General features: G+C 43.2%; 1 protein-coding gene across 1 annotated transcript in view; it reads right to left on the bottom strand.

Moving 5' to 3' along the window:
* UPB1 (beta-ureidopropionase 1) overlaps positions 1 to 18,304 on the bottom strand; it is a 52,446-nt gene that overhangs the window by 10,244 nt on the left and 23,898 nt on the right. The window contains exons 5-7 of the mRNA XM_075322252.1: positions 15,322 to 15,403; positions 14,492 to 14,534; positions 11,617 to 11,771 (exon numbers count right to left, since the gene is read on the bottom strand). Coding sequence (XP_075178367.1) covers positions 11,617 to 11,771; positions 14,492 to 14,534; positions 15,322 to 15,403 — 280 coding nt within the window. The remainder of the gene's footprint in view (positions 1 to 11,616; positions 11,772 to 14,491; positions 14,535 to 15,321; positions 15,404 to 18,304) is intronic.

The following is an 18,304-nucleotide window of genomic DNA, read 5'->3' as shown; positions in this document are numbered from 1 at the left end:
TTATTTGTGCTTGGGCATATTTTCACAAATGTTTTAGGCAAGTGTGGAAAAGAATGCTGCTGTGACACTAGTCACTACTAGGGCTGAGCGGATCCGGACTGTAAAAGTCCGGATCCGCGCGGTTTCAATATTTGGGTGCCGGGCTCGGGCGCGGGATTCCGGGTGCATGACCTGGATTCAGCAAGTAAAGTAAAAATAAAGAACAGAAGAAATAAGTGAGAGTTTCATACTTACCGAGACTCTGTGTCATGGCGGCACACTGCTCCCGGGTTGCGCATTCACTTCTTGTATTGTATAATCGCATACACACAGCTTTCCGTGTTTTCCCAACCCACCGGCCGTCCTCTAGTCTGTGATTGGTTCCACGCTGACACGCCTCCTCAGCCTGTGACAGTCATCGCTTATCGGTGTAATAGGCTACACTCAGAGCTGGCAGTATTCTCTATGGCTGCTCACTCTGAGATGTAGCAGAGCTGGATGTGTCTTCGTGGGATCTCGTGTGGATTACGCCGGAGCTGCAGGGTGTTGGGGGTAATAAAGTGGTGAAGGAGGGTGCGTTTTGTACTTTATTGCAAATAAAGGATATTTCTCGGTGTCTTGTTTATTTACAGGTTTGTGTGATGCAGGTATCTCATAGACGCCTGTGCCATCACAAACCTAGAGTTTAGTAGCAGCTGTGTGCTGCTATTAACCCCTCATTACCCCGTTTGGCACCGCACCAGGCCAACGGGAAGGGCCGGTAATGTACCGGGATTGTCACATATAATAGATGCGGCAATACCGGGCGGCTGTGGGCTGAATACCAGCCACCAGCCGGCATTATCATGGCTGGGGATGAAAATTAGGGGGGACCGCACGTCTTTTTTTTAAAATTATTTATTTAAATAAATAAATAAATAAAAAAAGCCGCATGCGTTTCTTCTAAAGTCGCAGTCACAATTGCGAGGGAATCCCGCGAGTTTGACATCACAGCACAGCCACACACTTCTGACAGGAGCGTGCATGTGTTTCTAGGTACATGCAGGCTCATGTTCAGAGAACGGCAGGCTGTGCTGGGTGATGTCATGCCTGGCAGACTCGCACGAGTCTGACCTCACCGGCACAGCAGCACTCTTCTGACAGGAGTGTGCATGTATTTCTAGATGATTTCAGCACCAAATGTGCACCTCCTGGCAAAAAAAAAAAAAAAAAAAATGCGGCAAAAATCGCGGCAGCGCCTGTCCGTGCTCCAGGGAGAAGCCAGGAGTGAGCTTATACACAGTGAGCTGATACATACAAATTGGTAACAATTTTAGCACCAAATTTGCATCCCTTGGCCCAAAAATGAAAATAAATAAATATATTTTCTGCTAGCAGGTGGAAATTTAGTGCTGAATCTGGTGCAGACGATTACAGCACCAATTGTGCACCTCCTGGCAAAAAAAAAAAAAAAAAAACTGCGGCAAAAAACGCGGCAAAAAAATGCGTCAGTACACCGCTTTTTTTGCCAAGAGGTGTAAATTAGATGCCGGAATATGGTGTAAAAATTTCAGCACCAAATTTGCATCTCTTGGCCAAAAAAAAAGTGCGATTTTCTGCTAGGAGATGCAGGTCTGTGAACTCAGTGACCTCCATCTGAGGTCATGTTTACCTGCGATCTCATGTGACGGACCATGGGAACCTCCAGCTGTGACCAAAAATTGTGAGTGACATCACCCCTCATTGCGCAGCTCATTCATTCACTGGAGCTCACAGAGAGCGATCGTTCTCTATGGCCTCTCTCTGTGATATTCAGATGTAGCAGAGCTGAAGCAGCATGGGACCTTGTGTGGATTACGACAGACCTGGAAGGCTGTGTTGGGGGTTAATAAATTGGTGGAGGAGGGTGTGCGTTTGTATTTTATTCCAAATAAAGGATTTTTCTCGGTGTCTTGTTTATTTACAGGTTTGTGATGCAGGTATCTCATAGACGCCTGTGCCATCACAAACCTAGGGTTTAGTAGCAGTTGTGCGCTGCTATTAACCTCTCATTACCCCGATTGGCATCGCATCACGCCATCGGGAAGAGCCGTATCGCACCAGGATTGTCTCATCTAATAGAAGCAGCAATACCGGGTGGCTGGGGGCTGGAATACCAGCCCCCAGCCGGTGTTATCATGGCTGGGGATGAAAATTGGGTGGGTGGGAAAACCGCACAGTTTTTAATTAATTATTTAAATAAAAAAAATAAAAAAAATAGCCGCATGCGGTTTCTCTTAGGCTGGAGTCACACTTGCGAGGGACTCGCGAGAGTCTGCCATGGCAAAGCCTCGCATGTGTGATTGTGGGCACTGGATACACAGCACAGATACAGCTCGACAGCTGGGGCTGCAGCTGCGGGCTATATCTGTGCTGCCGATGGTTTTATTTTTTACCACCATACTGACGCGGAAGCCACTTGTACTGCTTTCCCCGCCCGCCGGCCATCCTGCTGCCTGTTATTGGTTACAGTCAGGTGACACGCTGCTACTCAGGGTGGGGGCACGTCTAACTGCAACCAATTACATGCGCCGTGGGCGGGCAAAGTAGTGAATATTGAATTGTCGGCTCCAGAAGGTAAAAGTGTGACCCGGAAGGAGTGTGCCGCCATAACACAGCCTCGGTGAGTATACTGCACGCACTCATGCCCCCATATCCCCTCCACAGACTTTTTTAATCTCTGGATTCTGGTGCCCATTGACTTAAATGGGTACCGGATTCCGGAGTGGATCAGACTTATTTTTATATCTGTCAGTGATCCGCTGGTCCCGGTTTTTGGGGCGTTCGATTAGCTCTAGTCACTACACAAACCAGTTGAGTGAGAGGAAAGTCGAATGTTTTGGGGGTCAGGTATCAGGAGACCATGTCAAGATTAAGGGGATAGACGGATGTAGTCAGGTCACAGTCCGGAGTCAGAATACCTAGATGGTAGCGGATCATAGCAAAGCGACAAGGCAAAAGGACGGTAAAATGAAGTCAGAGGTCTGGAAACAAAAGATCAATCCACACAGCTCAGAAAACAGAGACCAACACGTACCACTAAATAGAAGGTTAATACATGCAGTCCTCTGCGATAAACTGCTCAGCTAAATAGCTGGGCAATTATCAGGAACACAGAATACCTGCAGAGACCCAGCACTTCCCAGTATGAGATTGAACACCCGAGCTGTCACTCACCCAACTGACAGCTCAACATGCCCTGATCACTAAGCAGAGGAATCATGACAGCTGAAAAGTAAGAATGCTTTCAATAATAAACATATTCATTTGTTTAGGTCAATGAACAAAATGCAAAGTGAATGAACAAAAGATTACGGTAATCTAAGTCACATCAATATTTGGTGTCGCCACCCGCTGACTTTAAAACAGCATCAAAGCATCAATTTATCTATCTATATGTATGCACAGTTTTTCGTGGAACTCAGCAGGAAGGTTGTTGTCAGCGTAAACAAAAAGGGGTTGGGGGTCACTTGGGTAATAGTGATCACAAAATAATAACTTTTTATGTATTCTTTTATAAAATGTACCATAGACGGACTACAAAGACACAATTTCAGGAAGGTGAATTTCCAACGTACTGTGTAAGAGACGAACTCAGTTTCATAAACTGGGACAATAGCCTGAGAAATAAAAGCACACAAAGCAAATGGGACACTTTTATAAGTATCCTGATTAGGACATGTGCAAATACAGTATATACCCTATGGGGATAAACAAGCTAGAAATAGGAGGAAACCACTATGTCTAGATAGAGCTGTAAGGGGCGCAAAAAGTGTTTAGAGAATTAAAGCAAGAGGATATTGAGGAGGCATTAAATACTTATAGAAAATTATATTCAATTCTGTGAAAAGCAAATCAAGGCAGCAAAGATTGAGACAACGACTCATTATCAGAGAAAGTAAAAATAATCCAAAATTATTCATCAACTACAGAAACAGTAAGAAACTCAAAAATGATAGTGTTGGCCCCCTCAAAAATAGTCTGGGTGAAATGGTTGAAGAGGATGAAGGAAATCTAGTCTGCTAAATGCTGTTTACTCTATATTGTTTATACAAGAAAATCCTATGACCAACGCCATGATCAGGAATAGCAAATTATCCATGAAATGTCACTTGCTTAACTCAGCAGACACCACCAAAAGTAAACAAATCCCAAAGGCATACACGCCCAAGTACTTCAGGACATAAGTAATAGACACACCATTATTTTTAAAATCACAGATTCCATAACAGGAAAAACTGTACCACAGGACTGGCGCATAGCAAATGTGGTGCCAATATTCAAAAGAGGGACAAAATCTGAGCCTGGAAATTATAGGCTGGTAAATTTAACCTCGACTGTGGCTAAAATCATTGAGGGTTTTCTAAGAGATGCTATCCTGGAGTATCTCAAGAAGAATAACCTCATGACCCAGTATCAAGATGGATTTATGAGGGATCGGTCATGTTAAACGAATCTAATCAGCGTCTATGAGAAGGTAAGTTCCAGACTGGACCAGGGAAATGCAGTGGATGTTGTCTACATGGATTTTTCAAAGGCATTTGATACAGTCCCATAAAAAAGGTTGGTACATAAAATTAGATTGATGGGAATAGACGAAAATATGTGTAATTGGGTTAAGAACTGGCTTAGTGACAGAAAACAAAGGGGTGGTAATTAATGGAACACACTCGGACTGTGTTACAGTTAATAGTGGGGTGTCACAGGGTCAGTATTGGGCCCTTTTTTTAAAAAAAAAAAAAAAAAAAAATCAGATCTTTTTTTATTAAACAACCAGGAATCAATACAGAGAAAATATATTGCACCTTATATAACTAGTAAAAGCGTACACATATATATATATATATATATATATATATATATATATATATATATATATATATATATATATATATATATATATATATATATATATATATATATATATATATATATATATATATATATATATATATATATATATATATATATATATATATATAAAGGGATTCTTAGATCAGTTATATAAATTGAGCCTACAAACAACATGGCTCTGCAGATAAATTATGCAATAATACCTCAGTCTAATAGAAAAGTCTCCTCCATCAGCCGTGTCGCTCCACATCATATTTCCATACCCGCTTGCCTCTCTCTCCCCATTTAGTCATCAATCACACCCTTCCGGCCCCCTCCCACAGCGCCGCTCAAAGTCCACTTCGCCACGTAAAACACTAGTTTTAACTTTTACTCCCCAAACGTTCTATTCACTGCAAGCACAACAGTAACTGGTCCAACATTGCATCCTGCACTAGTGCCCCAGAGGGGAGACCCGGCGACTCCATCCATGGCTGCCAGATTTTGTAAAACTTTCTCAGTGTTTTTCTTTTTAAATAAACTCCCCTTTACAATGTAATGACATTATCTAATTTATTTTTAAGCTCTGGTAATGTTGGTGGTAGAGGATCTAACCAATGGTATGCCAGTATCTTCCTTGCTTGACACAGGATACGTGCTATTCCCAGGGCTGTTGGAGAGTCCGGGTCTACGCCTCCCTCCCACAGACTCAACAAACATAGACGAGGCGACGGTTGTATTGTGATATGATATATTTGGTCTATGAGTTCCAGGGTTTGTTTCCAGAAATCACCAATGTGTCCACACTCCCACATAACATGCATCAAATGGGCATCATCCTGTCCACACCTAACACATTGTGTATTTGATCCAAGTCCCATCCTGAATAATAGGCTGGGAGTTTTATATACCCTGTGGATGAGATATATTTGAGAAAGTCTTTGGCACTCAGAGACCGCCAGTTTAGGGACCTGTTCTAGAATGTCGGACCACTGGTCTTCCGTCAGGAGACAAACGTCCCGTTCCCATTTACTTTTGTCAGTGGGTATGTCTCCAGATGGGCAGGTAGTAATCTTTTGTATAGTTCAGAAATAAGACCTTTAGAGGACTCAGATGTAAGTAGTATATGTAATGTTTGATTTTGTGCCACAGTCACCAGGTTTGTCCTCCTCTGTCTTTCCAGTGCGTGTCTCAGCTGTAAGTATTGATAAAAGAAGAGATGCGGGAGGTGAAACTCCGTTCTCAATTGCTCAAAACTCTTAAGAATATTATTTTGTAGTACTTGTGACGCTAAATGGATCCCTTATCTTCCCATCCTCTGAACCCCACTATTTTTTTAATTTCTGGCAAATCCGGGTTCCGCCACAGTGGCCAGAACTCCGTAAGCCCATTTATCTTCAAAAGAAACTTACCTCTGTCCCATACCCTAAATATCATAGCCAACATGGGATATCGTGCCCAATTTATCTGTCTTTGTCTCACATCCAACTGGTAACCCGGATATTTCCATACCGATCCCTCTCTCACTATATCACCACTATTATCACACGCTCCTTCTTTGCCCCAACCCCTAAGATGTTGCATCTGGGAGGCTAATATATATATAACCCCATATATATGGGTTTGGTACCGCCAGTCCTCCCTCCTCCTTTCCCTGCTGTAGCACTTCCAGTCGAATCCTAGCCTGTTTTTTCTTCCAGATAAGTTCCCGGAATAATGTATTAATTTTTGCAAAAAATTCCCTACGTATCCACACTGGAGAGTTATGTATAAGATATAGTAATTGTGGCATCATTACCATTTTGATTAAGTTGGATCTACCGATATTTGATAGCGGCAAGCGACACCAGGTGTGTACCTTTGCTCTGATCCTCTGCAACAGGGGTTCCAGATTTAGGGCCTGGAAATCCTTCGGATTTGGACTAACAGCTACTCCCAGATACTTAAACTCTCGGACCACAGGAACCGGTATCTGCAAGTCCGAGAAATCCACCGGGAGAGGGTCTATCGGCATTAAAGCCGATTTGGACCAATTAATCCGAAGGCCAGACCTCCGCCCAAATTCTTGAATAATATCCATTGCCGTCAAAAATCGAGGAGTGTACCCTGTCTAAATATAAAAGTAGGTCTTCTGCATATAATGATATCTTCTGCTCCACTGCTCCACACCTAAATCCCGTTATCTCCCTGAACTTCCGTATTGCAACTGCCAATGGCTCCACTGCAGTAGCAAGTAGCAAGGACGAGAGAGGGCACCCCTGTCTAGTACCTCTTCCAAGAGGAAAAGACTCAGACCCTGCCATTAGCCCTAACCTTCGCCACCGGTGAGTCATATAGCAGCTTCACCCAATTTATAAATCTGTGTCTAAAACCCATTTTTCGAAGTACCGCCCACAAATACCCCCATTCTAAGCTATCGAATGCCTTAGTGGCGTCTAAGGACAAAATTGCCCTTTCCCCTAGCTTCTCAGAACTATGCTGAATCCCTAAGTATAATTTTCTAAGATTCATAGATGTGGCTCTACATGGAATAAATCCTGTTTGATCATTCTGTATAATAGATGAGATGACTCGAGACATCCTATTGGAGAGCACCTTGGCCAGTAATTTAACATCTGTTGGTAGTAGAGAGATTGGGCGGTACGAGTCCGGGATCTCTGGATCTTTTCCGGGTTTTAATATGAAGACCATTAAAAGCTTCCCTCATAGAAGGCGGGAGGACCCTCTCTGCCTTTCAGCCTCTTCAAATACTTTAAGTAGTTTAGGTAGCAGTAAGGGTGCATACGTTTTACAAAACTCGCCAGGCAGGCCATCCGTTCCCATAGCTTTTTCATTTTGCGTCTGGCCAAGCGCTTCCTCTAATTCTTCCAACAAGAAGTCTCGATCCAACAAATCCCTTTCTTCGTCGGCTAGTGTGGGGAGAGAGAGAGCATCCAAATATTGCTCTCAGTCTCCGTAAGGTCACAGTCTGATGTGTATAGTCGAATATAATACCTCTTTATCTCCCTCACTATATCCTCACTTTCTGTTACAAGGTCACCCGACTCAGTCTTCAGCCTATTTATATATGAAGATCCTTCCTGCGCCCTAATGACCATGGCTAGTAGGTGCCCTACTCCCTCCCCCTCTATGAAATATTTCTATTTGAGGAAGTAACGTTTATTTGCTGCCGCCGACATGAGATTTTCTTTGAGTGACGTTTGTGCCTTCTCTAGAGTGTTTTTCGTTTCCTCTGTCGGGTTGAGCACCACCGCAGCCTCCGCAACAGATACATCCTGAATCAGACTTTGGGTGTAGCGTCTGTTTTGGTTTTTACGTATGCATATTTCCCTGATATAGATGCCCCTCACCACGGCTTTCATAGAGTCCCAGACTATATGTGATGGTGCGGAGCACTTATTAAGTTGGAAATATTCTAAAATGGTATCATACAAAGATCCCCCTATAAGCTGGATCCAGAAGGGATTAAGTTTCCAGATAGGCCTAGACAAGGTGAGGGGGTTCCCCCATGAAAGTGTAACATGGAGTGGTGAGTGATCAGATACGCTTCTAGGTAGATAGGCCACCGTTTGTACATATGAGGTCATAAGTGTGTTCCCAATAGCCAGGTCAATCCGTGACATAGTGTGGTGGGAGCTAGAGTAGTAGGAAAACTGTTTGGATGTGGGGTTTTGGACGCGCCAAAGGTCTACCAAACCCAGCTCTGTCAGCAATCTAGCAAATGAAGTTGAGGCTGCGTCCTCTGATATGTTCCCCGAATGTAGCTTATCTAGATAAGGATGTAAATATGTGTTAAAATCTCCTATCAAAAGAGTCGGCGCAGGGGGGAAGGAGTCTAAAACAGACAAGATTCTTCTTACTGGTTCGACTGAGTACGGTGGAGGGATGTATACCGCAACCAGAATAAATTGTATACCATACAGTGTGCAAAGTAAACAAACAAATCTGCCCCCAGGGTCAACCACTGATTTTGTACATGAGAACGGGATGGATTTGTGCACCAACACACCGACACCCCGTGCATGGGTTGAGTATGTGGAATGATATTCATGTGTGATCCATCCCTTCCTCAGCCAATGAACATGATCTCTTACCATGTGGGTCTCAGATAAAACATAGAATAGCCGGGAGAAACTTTTGCAAATTAGTAACTATAGCACACCTCTTATTCACATTCCTGAGCCCCCTAACATTCCACGCTACAATATTAAGTGATGTCGCCATAAGAGCAGGTTAAAAAATAATAAACCGGAGCATACTCCATTCCTGGGGGAGAGAGGCAATCTCCACCAATTCCTGTTAGCATTAGGTTGAGCGACACGACTGAGGTACACCACACCCCACATATTAATTGCAAAATACAACAATAAAACGAAAAAAACAAGGAGGGAAATAGAGCCCTGCGCAGCAATGTACAGTGCCCCCGCCCTCAAAAACAAGTGTAACTTGCACATTTCTCTCAGATAGAGAGAATCAGGGCTTGAAAACTCGCCCAGAGTCCAAGCAGGGAGTCCACAACTTGTTCCCGTACCGAGTGTCCACAGTGAACCGGTCATCTCCCGCCCTGGATCCAAAATGAAATGATCAGTAGTAATTATACCAGCATAGCGTCTCAGACAAAAAGAAACAGCAGCACCTGGCAGTACAAAGGGTGATCTTCAAGTATTCTTCCTTCTCATGGACCTCTCAATATCCAGCCAAGACAGCGCCGCCCCTGCTGTATCAAAAAAGTGAGTTTCTCCATTCACCGCAATTCGCAGTCTATCATCTACATCATTGAGTATGGCACTTGTAATCCACGCAGATGTTGTTTAATCTCAATAAATTGCGCCCTTTTACGTTGTACCTTCATGGAAAAATCAGGGAAAATAGAGATCTTCCTCCAATTAATAGCAAGTTCCTTAATATCTCTGGATCTGCGCAGAATAGCATCCCTGTCTTTAAAATGCAGGAGTTTAAGCAACATAGGACGTGGGGGTGTTCCTGGCGGGAAGGGGGGGCACGTGTAGGGACCCTGTGCGCTCTCTCAATAGTAAAGAATGGGGGTAAAACATCTTTGCCAAGGGTGTCCATTAGCCATTTTTCAAAAAAGCCCAGGGAGTCATTCCCTTCTGCCCTCTCCGAGACCCCCACCAGGTGCAGATTACTTCTACAGGAGCGGTTCTCTAAATCGTCCACCTTGTTCGGCAGTGTTGTGATATTTTGTGTATCTTTTCCCAGCTCCCGTGTCATTGGTGGCAATTTATCCTCTGCTGCACTCACACGTTCTTCTAGCTCCCCCCTCTGGCAGTCACCCCCTGCAGCTCATGTTTGATACAGGCTATATCCAGAGTGACAGTTCCCATTTGGTTACTTAAAATGGCCAGTGTGGTGTTGCAAGTGTTAACTGATGCCAGGATTTCTCCCAGTGTGGGTTCAGCTTCAGCGGGGACAGACCCAGGCTATCTCCCCCTCCCCCACCTTCAATCACAGGCCCAGGCGTCTGTATTTGCTGAGCTACTGAGCAAACAGGGCTCAGATTACTCACTGGATCCTCCACATTATGTTCAGTGTCTCTCACAGACTTCTCACTGGAAGACAGATCAGGAACAGGAGCCACTCTGGCATATCTCTCCAGTCAGCTCGCAGCCCCCACTGCTGCACTACAGGATGGCCTGGTTTTTACTGGTGCCATCTTGGCCACTGCAGGGACACATTCCTGTACGTCTTTATCCTTCTCTTTCGTGCTGATACGGATCGGCATGGTGCTAGTATCCTCCCCTCTCTAGATGCCTGGGTGAAAATTGCAGCCTTCCAGGTTAGTTATGCCTATTAACAGGGCCAGTATTCAGGATTTTGAGCGGATCCAGGCAGGAGCTCTCCTGTGCTGCTTCCTCCCTACATGAGGTCCAGGCCACGCCCTATTGGGCCCTTTTTTTTTACCATTTATTAAGGACCTTGTAGGGGGCATAGTGTAGAATTCCCATATTTGCAGATGATACTAAACTCTGCAAGGTAATCAATACAGAAGAGGATAATTTAATATTACAGAAGGATTTGTGTGTGCGGCGAAATGGCAATTGAAGTTTAATGTGGATAAATGAAAGGTCAAACGCTTGGGCAGAGGAAATAAAATGTATAATTATGTACTTCGTTGTAAAACACTGTCACAGTCATAAGGCACACATCACAGACTCATGAGCCACGTGTGGCTCTCGCCACAGGTTAGGGACCACTTATCTGGAGTATAGAAGGTTTAATCATTATGACAGACGCAAATTCTTTACTGTAAGGGCAGTGAGAATATGGAAGTCTCTGCCACATAATGTTGTAATGATTGATTGCGCAAGATTCTGTGATGGGGCGTTGATCCAGGGAACAAGTCTGATTGCCGTATTTGGAGTCGGGAAGGAATTTTTCCCCCCCAATATGGAGCTTACTGTCTGCCAAAGGAGTTTTTGCCATCCTCTAGATCAACATGTCAGGCTACGGGTTGACCTCGATGGACTTAAATATACCTTCAACCTTAAAAAGCTATGAAACTATGAGTCCTGGAAGTGATGATATGGCCCCCACATATCTAAGCAAGTCAGTTCGGAATTACATGAACATGAAATCGACAGATCTGTGGTTCGCTCTCCAAGATGTTGGCACAACCCCCCCTGCCTTACTTCCTTCAAAAACTGCATGTATTTGTGTTTATATATCTCATTACAATTGTAATACATTTACATTATAATGCATTTGTATGCTAACAAGTGTTCATATTCATGTTATTTGCAAGTTTTGGTTGCTGGTGGTACTAACCTTGAAGTTCCACTTATCGCTAGTCTGCCGGCAAAGATTGAGATCCAGCTCAGTAATCAGAAGACCATCAGATACCCTGCTTAGCCCAGGGGTACGGCTGCCATCAGGAGCTGCTACATAACTAGATCCATAAAAGTGACCAAAGTCATGATGGGCTGAAGAAAAGAAAGAAGTCCATTAACATGGTCGTCATAGTAAAAACCATGCTGATAAACAAAAAGTTGTAAAACACCCATGTCATGGATGTAATATTATATATATATATATATATATATATATATATATATATATATATATATATATATATATATATATATATATATATATATATATATATATATATATATATATATATATATATATATATATATATATATATATATATATATATATATATATATATATATATATATATATATATATATATATATATATATATATATATATACACACATACACACACATATATACATATACACAGTGCCTACAAGTAGTATTCAACCCCCTGCAGGTTTGATAAGATGCAAATAAGTTAGAGCCTGCAAACCTCAAACAAGAGCGGGATTTATTAACAGATGCATAAATCTTACAAACCAACAAGTTATGTTGCTCAGTTAAATTTTAATAAATTTTCAACATAAAAGTGTGGGTCAATTATTATTAAACCCCTAGGTTTAATATTTTGTGGAATAACCCTTGTTTGCAATTACAGCTAATAATCGTCTTTTATAAGACCTGATCAGGCCGGCACAGGTCTCTGGAGTTATCTTGGCCCACTCCTCCATGCAGATCTTCTCCAAGTTATCTAGGTTCTTTGGGTGTCTCATGTGGACTTTAATCTTGAGCTCCTTCCACAAGTTTTCAATTGGGTTAAGGTCAGGAGACTGACTGGGCCACTGCAACACCTTGATTTTTTCCCTCTTGAACCAGGCCTTGGTTTTCTTGGCTGTGTGCTTTGGGTCGTTGTCTTGTTGGAAGATGAAATGACGACCCATCTTAAGATCCTTGATGGAGGAGCGGAGGTTCTTGGCCAAAATCTCCAGGTAGGCCGTGCTATCCATCTTCCCATGGATGCGGACCAGATGGCCAGGCCCCTTGGCTGAGAAACAGCCCCACAGCATGATGCTGCCACCACCATGCTTGACTGTAGGGATGGTATTCTTGGGGTCGTATGCAGTGCCATCCAGTCTCCAAACGTCACGTGTGTGGTTGGCACCAAAGATCTCAATCTTGGTCTCATCAGACCAGAGAACCTTGAACCAGTCTGTCTCAGAGTCCTCCAAGTGATCATGAGCAAACTGTAGACGAGCCTTGACATGACGCTTTGAAAGTAAAAGGTACCTTACGGGCTCGTCTGGAACGGAGACCATTGCGGTGGAGTACGTTACTTATGGTATTGACTGAAACCAATGTCCCCACTGCCATGAGATCTTCCCGGAGCTCCTTCCTTGTTGTCCTTGGGTTAGCCTTGACTCTTCGGACAAGCCCGGCCTCGGCACGGGTGGAAACTTTCAAAGGCTGTCCAGGCCGTGGAAGGCTAACAGTAGTTCCATAAGCCTTCTACTTCCGGATATTGCTCCCAACAGTGGAGACAGGTAGGCCCAACTCCTTGGAAAGTGTTTTCTACCCCTTGCCAGCCTTGTGACCCTCCACGATCTTGTCTCTGATGGCCTTGGAATGCTCCTTTGTCTTTCCCACGTTGACCAAGTATGAGTGCTGTTCACAAGTTTGGGGAGGGTCTTAATTAGTCAGAAAAGGCTGGAAAAAGAGATAATTAATCCAAACATGTGAAGCTCATTGTTCTTTGTGCCTGATATACTTCTTAATACTTTAGGGGAACCAAAACAGAATTCTGGTGGTTTGAGGGGTTGAATAATAAATGACCCTCTGAATAAAGTTTTCACAATTTAAAAAAAAAAAAAAAAAAAAAAAAAAAAAAGAAACAACATTCTTTTTTGCTGCAGTGCATTTCACACTTCCAGGCTGATCTACAGTCCAAATGTCCCAATGCCAAGTTAATTCCGAATGTCTAAACCTGCAGGGGGTTGAATGCTACATGTAGGCACTGATATATTATATATATATAATATATATATATATATATATATATATTATATATATATTATATATATTTATATATATATATATATATATATATATATATATATATATATATATATATATATTTTCCGTTAAATCCCAGAATGAAATGTTACATTTTACCAATGCACATCATATCTACTGTATATGCCAGTTCATTAGCCTGTGCACTAATGGTATAAAGGCAGTCATTGTCAACACTCAGATATGTCCTAGCAGGAAATATAATTGAGCATGTGGTACTTAAAGGGGTTTAAATTTTATTAGTCCATATTAGTAGGCATCACAAATTTCATCATCAAAGCTGATACAACCATATGGGGATTTTATATTTTGTATGAAGCATGTTTTAATTAAAATATGGAGATTTAAGTGATTCTCAGTTCACATTTATTAGTAACTAGCTGTAGTACCCGTCTCTCTCCCAGGTCTGTCTCTTTCCCAGGTCTGTCTTTATCTGTCTCATTCCCAGTCTGTCTCTCTGTCTCCCCACTGACATCTTATTAACTCACACATAAGCTTCTTATACTAACACTGGCCTTTGTTCCTATAGTAACCAATCACAGCTGCTATTAATAAACTGTAGTTCCAGGCTCCATTCACTTAAATGGAGGCATGTTTTTGGAGAGTAACTGTAAAGCGCGGGGTTAAATTTTCCTGTCAAAACATAGTGTACGACGTTCCCTGGGTCACATGAGGCGTCTGTGCAAAATTTCGTGATTGTAAATGCGACACACAGCTTTATATATTAGACTAGCAGTCTTATTTTTGTCACCTTTCTTGCCATCTCCCGAAGTGAACTCGTTTTCAAAGTGTTCCTTAAAAAAAAAATAAATAAATAATCAATAAGATCAAGAATTTAGGCCAGTTTTTGGATCCCCTCACAGTTCACCTACTTGGTTAATCTTTTAATCACATTAAAAGGGAACCCGTCAGGTCCCTTACACATTTTAACCTAGAAGCAGGGTCATGTGTGGCTTAATAACCCCTTCCTACCCATCCCGATGTTGTAATAGTGTGTAATATGAATGTATAAAAATAAGTTATTACTAACATGCTACCTATGTAAATGATCAGAGGCTCTAGCCCCCTGAGTGTTGCATTGCCTCATGGGCGTTTCCATGCTTTCCGCGGTATCACGCGCCCCTGTGGGCGTGATTCCATGGATTTACATGAGTGACGTCACCGTCAGGTTCTTGAGATCCCGCGCTTGCCATTCCCACAGCCTTGTTATCCGGGTGCTTGCTTCTCGGCTTCAGATGCGCTCTGTGCATGGTCGGAACTGCAAGAGTCTTCTGAGCATGCGCAGAGTGCATCTGAAGCTGAGATGCAAGCACCCAAATAGCAAGGCTGCAGGAATGGTAAGCACGCACGCGCGGTATTTCAAGGAGCTGACTGTGATGTCACTCATGTAAATCCATGGTATCACGCCCACAGGGGCGTGATGCCACGGAAAGCATGCAAACGCCTACAGGGCGATGCGACGTCCAGGGGACTAGAGCATTTGATCATTTACATAGGGAACATGTAAGTAATAAAACATTTTTATGTGTGAATAATGAAAAAGGGCGAGTTTCAGGAGGACGAGCTCATGTTTATACTCACAGTTCCCACACGGTTAATAGCACAGGTAAAGCAATGATTGGCAATGGCGGCATTTCTTGCCTCAATAGGCCACAGAGACTCACTGCAAAAAAAAATTATGATTGTGTTACATTAATGGGGTTTTCCAGTCCTATAAAAATTCATGGCCTGTCTTTAGTTTATACTATCAATCCCAAATACGTTGGGGAAGGGCCGGTGTCAGCACCCGGCAAACCCGGTCAAATTGTGGGGCCCACTCACAGTGACAGGCCATGCCACTGCTACTCAGGGGTGCCCGATGCCCGCTCTCACCAACCTCATCCCCCGCCAAGGATCGCACTTTCAACTGTATCGGCATCGCAGTTGCCGATACAATTGAAAGCAATGATGAGATAGGGCGGTGCGCTGACTCATCATTCTCCCGCTCTGTCTTGCGGCGCTCTGACAGATCAGCAGCGGAGCGTGGTGACGTCAACACTGTGCACCTGCAGTGAGGGCAGAGCTAGCGACAGCAATGGACGCGCTGAGGAGACCGATCAGCAGGGGAATGTGGAAAAGTGAGTATGTATTCAATCACTGTGGCCAGACGAACCATGGGGGCTGTATACTACATGAGGGTGCCTAATGCTATCTGGGTCTGCACTGTGCTATATACGGGCTGTATACTACATGAAGGTGCTTCATGCTATCTGGGTCTGCATTGTGTTAAATACGGACTGTATAGTACATGAGGATGCCTAATGCTATCTGGGTCTGTACTGTGCTATATGAGGGCTGTATACTACATGAGAGTGCCTAATGCTATCTGGGTCTGCATTGTGCGATATATAGGCTATATACAACATGAGGATGCCTAATGCTATCTAGGTCTTCATTGTGCTATATGGGGGTAGTACTAGATGAGGATGCCTAATGCTATCTCGATCTGCATTGTGCTATAAGCGAGCTGTATACTACATGAGGGTGCCTAATGCTATCTAGGCCTGCACTGTGCTATATATGGGCTGTATACTACATGAGGATGCCTAATGCTATCTGGGTCTGCATTGTGCTATATGCGGGCTGTATACTACATGAGAGTGCCTAATGCCATATGGGGGGCTGCATAGTGCCATATGGGGGCTGCATAGTACCATATAGGGGGCTGCATAGTGCCATATAGGGGGCTGCATAGTGCCATATAGGGGGGCTGCATAGTGCCATATAGGGGCTGCATAGTGCCATATAGGGGGCTGCATAGTGCCATATGGGGGGCTGCATAGTGCCATATGGGGGGCTGCATAATACTATATAAATGACTATGGTGGCTTCATAACACTATATAGAAGAATATGGGGGCTGCATACTACTATACCCCCAGAGTTATGTCCCCTCTACCCCGGTGCTTTTTACCCCCCCAGAGCTGTATGTCCCCCCACCCCAGTGCTGTATACCCCTAGAGCTGCATGTCCCCCCACCCCAGAGCCACTGCCCCCCTCTAGAGCTGTATTCCCCCCATTGCTGTATACCCCTTTCCTCAGTAATATTTACGCCCCCCAGTAATGTGTATGTCTCCAGCCTCTCTTGCGATGTATGTATAGCAGTGTCAGTGTGCTCTATGTGCGGCCATGTCTGCTCGTGACAGCCACCAATCAGCGTGACAGAGACATATGCCCAGGAGGAGCTGGATGGAGACAAGCGGGGAGGTGAATGAGGCTGTTGTCGGCTTCGCAATATTAGAAATCTCTCTAATGTGTCTGTGTGCATGTATGATGTCTATATTATGTATGTCCGTGTATATGACTGTGTCTAGATTTATGTCTATTTATATGTGTTTTCTTTATTTCTCTTTAAATATGTATGTGTACGTATGCCCGTATGTGTATGTATCTGTGCAGGTCTGTGTGGATGGGGCCCACAAAAACCTGGATCCGGCCCTACGTTGGGAGTCCAAATCTGATCAGCTTTCTATGAAACATGCAGTTTACTCGCCACAGCTCTGTGCTTTTACTAGTGGCGTACTTATTGCAGTTCACTGCAACTCGGTCACATCAAATATATAGTTCTAAAAAAAAAAAAAAAAACCCTTAATATGGAAATATAAAGCATGGGGAACTTATTGCCTATAACCACATCCCCTGCTCCACGACCGTTCACGTGACTCTCTGGATAATTATCTTGGTAAGAATGTATATAACTTATTGTAATGTGATCCGATCCAGTCTTTATATACCCCCCTCCCCTATCCTGTTCTCATTTTCTTTCTATTCTCCCCCTATTTCTTTTATTTCTCCTATATTTCCATAATTCTAGAGTCAATATCTATCTAGTTATTACAATCTTGATCATTATTACTAAGCCCCCTGCATGGGGATCAATAATATTACATGTATGTTGCTTATGTTACATGTCGTTTACAATTAAAAAAACAAAAAAAATAACGTTGAAACTAAATCCCCTACCCCAGGTTTTATACTCACCCGCTGGCCTCTTCACCTGTTCTCACCATTGCTCGTCAATCTTCGGCATCTCCAGTATTTCATAGAGTGCGCCGGAGGTCACAACTCATTTCAAATCTATGAGAGGCTCGTTCTGACTCTCAGACTTGTGTTGAGAGCTTGTGGCGTAACTTGTGACCAGTCCCTACCCCCACCCATCCCGCTTTGCAGCATTGCTGATTAACACTGTGGGACAAAGTTTATTTTCCAATATAATTCTTATAAGACTCAAAACAAGGCTCCATAGACATACATTGAAAAACCCATGTGAGCTGGTTAGTCTCATTTCAGGTCACATTTCAGGTCACATGGGCCAGAAGATGACTGGAGCAATGATGGAAACGAGGGAAAAAGGTGAACAGTAAGTATTTTAATATACTTGCCTTACATCACATACATAATCACAAGGGTTTTGAGAAAAAAAAATGTAATTGATTCTTCTTAAATGAATAAATAAAAGAATTTCAGGAAACCTATGCTCCCGGCTTCAGATTTGGTTTGATTTTTTTTAATCTGTGATTTGCCAA

This window comes from Anomaloglossus baeobatrachus, chromosome 1 (genome assembly GCF_048569485.1).
Source record: "Anomaloglossus baeobatrachus isolate aAnoBae1 chromosome 1, aAnoBae1.hap1, whole genome shotgun sequence".
NCBI classification, from domain to species: Eukaryota; Metazoa; Chordata; class Amphibia; order Anura; family Aromobatidae; genus Anomaloglossus; species Anomaloglossus baeobatrachus.
The sequence above is the reverse complement of the archived record's forward strand: the minus strand, read 5'-3'. Positions and strand labels throughout refer to the sequence as shown.